A 5000-nucleotide genomic window follows, 5' to 3' on the forward strand; every position below is an offset into this window, starting at 1 on the left:
TTCAGTAAAGAACTTACAGTATAAGTATGAGAGATCAGTTAGTGAAGTAAGTTAATTTATGTCAAAGTGGTCCAACTTAAACAGTCTCAACAACACCACTGTGCCTATAACTACCATCCACAGTACCGATATCCCATTTAAATGTACATTCCATGTTATTTAAACAGCAAATGCTACTTACTTTTGCTGATAAACCTTTCTTCGTGCAACACGCGACGGCGTTTAAAGCTAGAATAGCAGATTTGAATGAGATAATAAGAGTAACGCCATGCTTGCAACTTCTTCTTCGTCTTTGTACCCCGGATGCCGTGTGCCGTAAATGAGCAGAAGATGTCGCGCCACAGACATGTTCTGAGGGTACGCAGCATGGAGCGCTACTGCCTACTGGCGCTGACGAGACGCTGGCCGCCATCTTGGAGTGTGATCCGCTCCACTCAGTGCAATTCATTTGGCAGGAGCAATGAACTCTAATTCATCTTACCTCACTGAATACCACTGATTTTCACGCGCTTTTTTGTCATACGTGTAGCTATGATAAAGGACACATGTTTTATTATTCATAGTTTGCTTAACAGTAATAGAATATTCTTATATGGTATAAGTGACCAGATCAAAACTGGAATATAATCTCAGAGAAGGGGAAAAAAACGGTCAGCTATTTTTAAATTGAAGAAACAATATGATGAGGTTATATATACATGCTACATAAACAATGTATGAATACATTAGATATCTATTTTTCTTATAGACTGTATCTCTGTTGAGAGTTTATTCTGTCTTGACACTTTCTATTGATATTTTGTATTACATTCTTCCCTTAAATGATCATGTTTACAGTGATTGTTTTATATGTATTTTGATGTTTGTCGCTTTGGATAAAAGTGTCTGCCAAATACTTCAACATAAACACCTGAAAGTCTTTATATCAGCTAAAACCACCAATCTGTTTCACTGGATTCAGAATAAAAGCAAATTGTGTCTTACCCAACAATGTTAGTATTTGAATATTGTTACTTGAAGACTTATTCCTGGTTACAATTATACTGTTAAGAAAGTATTGTCTTATACTTTGCCTAAAATGAGAATGCATCATAATCATTGGCGGCTGGGGAATTTTGTTTTAGTTGTCACAATCATTTATTTCAACTTTATGTTTTTCACGTATGACATTTTTAAATGTAATTTAATTTCATTGACAAGCAATTCTATTATGGTCATACTCTTGTTTGCTAGCAGCTACAATTTCAGTACTATTGAAGATCTTTGCTCCTTCTCAACTCTGTGCTAATATTCTTTAGCATCTTTGTTTTCTACCTGTCAACTGTCAAATTAGCATCTTTGTTTTCTACCTGTCAACTGTCGGTTTAGCATCTTTGTTTTCTACCTGTCAACTGTCAGTTTAGCATCTTTGTTTTCTACCTGTCAACTGTCAGTTTAGCATCTTTGTTTTCTACCTGTCAACTGTCAGTTTAGCATCTTTGTTTTCTACCTGTCAACTGTCAGTTTAGCATCTTTGTTTTCTACCTGTCAACTGTCAGTTTAGCATCTTTGTTTTCTACCCGTCAACTGTCAGTTTAGCATCTTTGTTTTCTACCCGTCAACTGTCAGTTTAGCATCTTTGTTTTCTACCCGTCAACTGTCAGTTTAGCATCTTTGTTTTCTACCTGTCAACTGTCAGTTTAGCATCTTTGTTTTCTACCTGGCAACTGTCAGTTTAGCATCTTTGTTTTCTACCTGTCAACTGTCAGTTTAGCATATTTAGCTGTCAACTGTCAGTTTAGCATCTTTGTTTTCTACCTGTCAACTGTCAGTTTAGCATCTTTGTTTTCTACCTGTCAACTGTCAGTTTAGCATCTTTGTTTTCTACCTGTCAACTGTCAGTTTAGCATCTTTGTTTTCTACCCGTCAACTGTCAGTTTAGCATCTTTGTTTTCTACCTGTCAACTGTCAGTTTAGCATCTTTGTTTTCCACCTGTCAACTGTCAGTTTAGCATATTTAGCTGTCAACTGTCAGTTTAGCATCTTTGTTTTCTACCTGTCAACTGTCAGTTTAGCATCTTTGTTTTCTACCTGTCAACTGTCAGTTTAGCATCTTTGTTTTCTACCTGTCAACTGTCAGTTTAGCATCTTTGTTTTCTACCCGTCAACTGTCAGTTTAGCATCTTTGTTTTCTACCCGTCAACTGTCAGTTTAGCATCTTTGTTTTCTACCCGTCAACTGTCAGTTTAGCATCTTTGTTTTCTACCTGTCAACTGTCAGTTTAGCATATTTAGCTGTCAACTGTCAGTTTAGCATCTTTGTTTTCTACCTGTCAACTGTCAGTTTAGCATCTTTGTTTTCTACCTGTCAACTGTCAGTTTAGCATCTTTGTTTTCTACCTGTCAACTGTCAGTTTAGCATATTTAGCTGTCAACTGTCAGTTTAGCATCTTTGTTTTCTACCTGTCAACTGTCAGTTTAGCATCTTTGTTTTCTACCTGTCAACTGTCAGTTTAGCATCTTTGTTTTCTACCTGTCAACTGTCAGTTTAGCATCTTTGTTTTCTACCCGTCAACTGTCAGTTTAGCATCTTTGTTTTCTACCTGTCAACTGTCAGTTTAGCATCTTTGTTTTCTACCCGTCAACTGTCAGTTTAGCATCTTTGTTTTCTACCTGTCAACTGTCAGTTTAGCATCTTTGTTTTCTACCCGTCAACTGTCAGTTTAGCATCTTTGTTTTCTACCTGTCAACTGTCAGTTTAGCATCTTTGTTTTCTACCTGTCAACTGTCAGTTTAGCATCTTTGCTTTCTCCCTGTCAACTGTCAGTTTAGCATCTTTGTATTCTACCTGTCAACTGTCAGTTTAGCATCTTTGCTTTCTCCCTGTCAACTGTCAGTTTAGCATCTTTGTTTTCTCCCTGTCAACTGTCAGTTTAGGCTGCTCGCCGGCTCCTCGTCACCACTTCAAGATGGCGGCCCAATTTCTCGCGTCACAGCAGCCAATGCTGCTGCGTCAACATGTCTATGTGTCGCGCAACCCAGGAGCGCCGTAAATCCTCCGCCCTTAACGTAAAACATCTCATTCCACGTAATAAATGACCAAAACAAATACTTTTACCTGACGACATTTTACTGTTACGTTTATAGTATTTATTAAACATTTGCTCAATCAGGAGACCATCCCATCCCAGCGTCATGAATAGGCTTTTAATTTACACACACAGTGAATTGTAGCTAACAAGAACATATGCTTTTTAAATACATCTGTAATTTATAATAACTTCTTTTCTCAGTAAATGACAACTTTATCCATTATAAACAAGATGAGGCAGTATTTTTCATTTTCTTTATCAGTTTGACAGCATTTATAATAAGAATAATAAATAATAATTCATGGTCAGACCAACAAAACACATTTAGACAGGATTATTTCTCGCTTGAGACAATATGTACACTTTTGTGGATATATTTTACAGTTTCTATAATATATACAACTGTGATAAACCTCAAAGATCATCACCTTTAAATGAAAGTGAGTCTTTGAAGATATGTTTTTACAAACTGAAAATGCAGCAAATAAGAAGAGATGGTGGATGACAAATAATAGAGGTAACATTCCTTCTGTGTTGAGGGTGAACATATTCACAGTAAATAAAGGTTGATATGTTTTCTCTTATTATCACAGCTACAAAAACAGCAAGAACAGCAACTATAATATAGCATCGTGTTGTATTTACAGCACAGCAGGCCCCAGGATGGAAAAAGTCAAGACTTTCCATCTGTTTACAAAACGAGCGGTCGGGGTCCACGGGGAGGACCCAGGACATGTTGGGGAGACTTTGTCTCCCAGCTGGCCTGGGGAGGTCTCGGGAGGAGCTGGACCAAGTGGCTGGGGAGATGGAAGTCAGCAGGGCTTCTCTGCTTAGGCTGCTGCACCCGCGACCCGCAGAAGAAGATGGATGGAGAACTTCTCAGGTAGTTCAACTTCAGTGGACAGTTCATGGAGGGCTGTGGAGTTTTGGGATTGTGGTCCAGTAAAGTCTTACTGGTGATTTCCACCTGATGTCTTTTTTTTGGTCAAGTAACCAGACTGTGCAGGAACTCCTGAGACATGTCTGCATTCTTCTCATTTATTGTGGGGCATCTTTTTTATGGGTATTATTGTGGGATCTTCTTTGATGAAATAGCCTGTGAAGACAAAAAAAATGTACATCAATAAAATGTCTCATCTTTCTCACTCTTTTGAGAAAAAGGTCATGCAATTGTCTTTTAAACTGTTATATTACCTGTATATTATATTATCATGCATCCAAAGTATTTTGGTTGAAATTAAAATAAATATCTAATTGTATGTTAGGCAAGTTAGCCATCAACTTGTACGTGAAAACTATAATAATCAAATGCATAGGCAATTGTGTAATAACATCACTAATATTTATCATATATATTTATTTACTGTTACAAGCAGCTGTGATGTGGCCCTCAATGAAAACCTGTTTGACACCCCAGCTTTAACTCATTATATTGTCTTTATTTGAATAATAAAAAAAAAAAACAAGGCCAAAATAATAATAAGAAAAAAATGTTTTAATAATAATATAAAATTCTTTGTGAAGTAAAAAATATTATAAACCAAAAATAATTAAAAACATATGACACCCCTCCTTTAACTCATTACATTTTATTTATGCAAATAATTTAAAAAAAAGAGCAAAAAAAAAGAAAAAATTATTTATTTGGGAAGTTAAACTTTTAAGAAAAATATAGACACAAATATAATGAATGAAATCAGTGTATGAATGAAATAAGTTTATTTGAATGAAATACGTTTATTTCGGTCATATAATCAACCATTTTGTGTGATCAGTTTAACAGTACAGATTATACATATTTAACAATAATAAAAAAATATATGACACCCTTTAACTCATTAAATTAAATTTATGTGAATTAAGAAGTAATGGAAAATTAAATAAATGCAATTTGGAAATATATTACCATCTTTGGGAAGATAAACTTCTC

General features: G+C 35.6%; 2 protein-coding genes across 4 annotated transcripts in view; one reads left to right on the forward strand and one right to left on the reverse strand.

The window, feature by feature from the left end:
- LOC133638628 (haloacid dehalogenase-like hydrolase domain-containing protein 2) overlaps positions 1 to 3031 on the forward strand; it is a 45037-nt gene extending 42006 nt beyond the window's left edge. The window contains exon 9 of the mRNA XM_062031419.1: positions 2975 to 3031. Coding sequence (XP_061887403.1) covers positions 2975 to 3031 — 57 coding nt within the window. The remainder of the gene's footprint in view (positions 1 to 2974) is intronic.
- Positions 3032 to 3183: 152 nt separating this feature from the next.
- Positions 3184 to 5000, reverse strand: part of LOC133639104 (SKI family transcriptional corepressor 2-like) — a 36980-nt gene continuing 35163 nt past the window's right edge. For all 3 annotated transcript variants that reach the window (XM_062032246.1, XM_062032248.1, XM_062032245.1), the window contains exon 9: positions 3184 to 4166. The gene's annotated coding sequence lies outside the window, so the exon portion shown is untranslated. The remainder of the gene's footprint in view (positions 4167 to 5000) is intronic.

The sequence above is a fragment of the Entelurus aequoreus genome, linkage group LG21 (genome assembly GCF_033978785.1).
Source record: "Entelurus aequoreus isolate RoL-2023_Sb linkage group LG21, RoL_Eaeq_v1.1, whole genome shotgun sequence".
NCBI lineage: Eukaryota > Metazoa > Chordata > Actinopteri > Syngnathiformes > Syngnathidae > Entelurus > Entelurus aequoreus.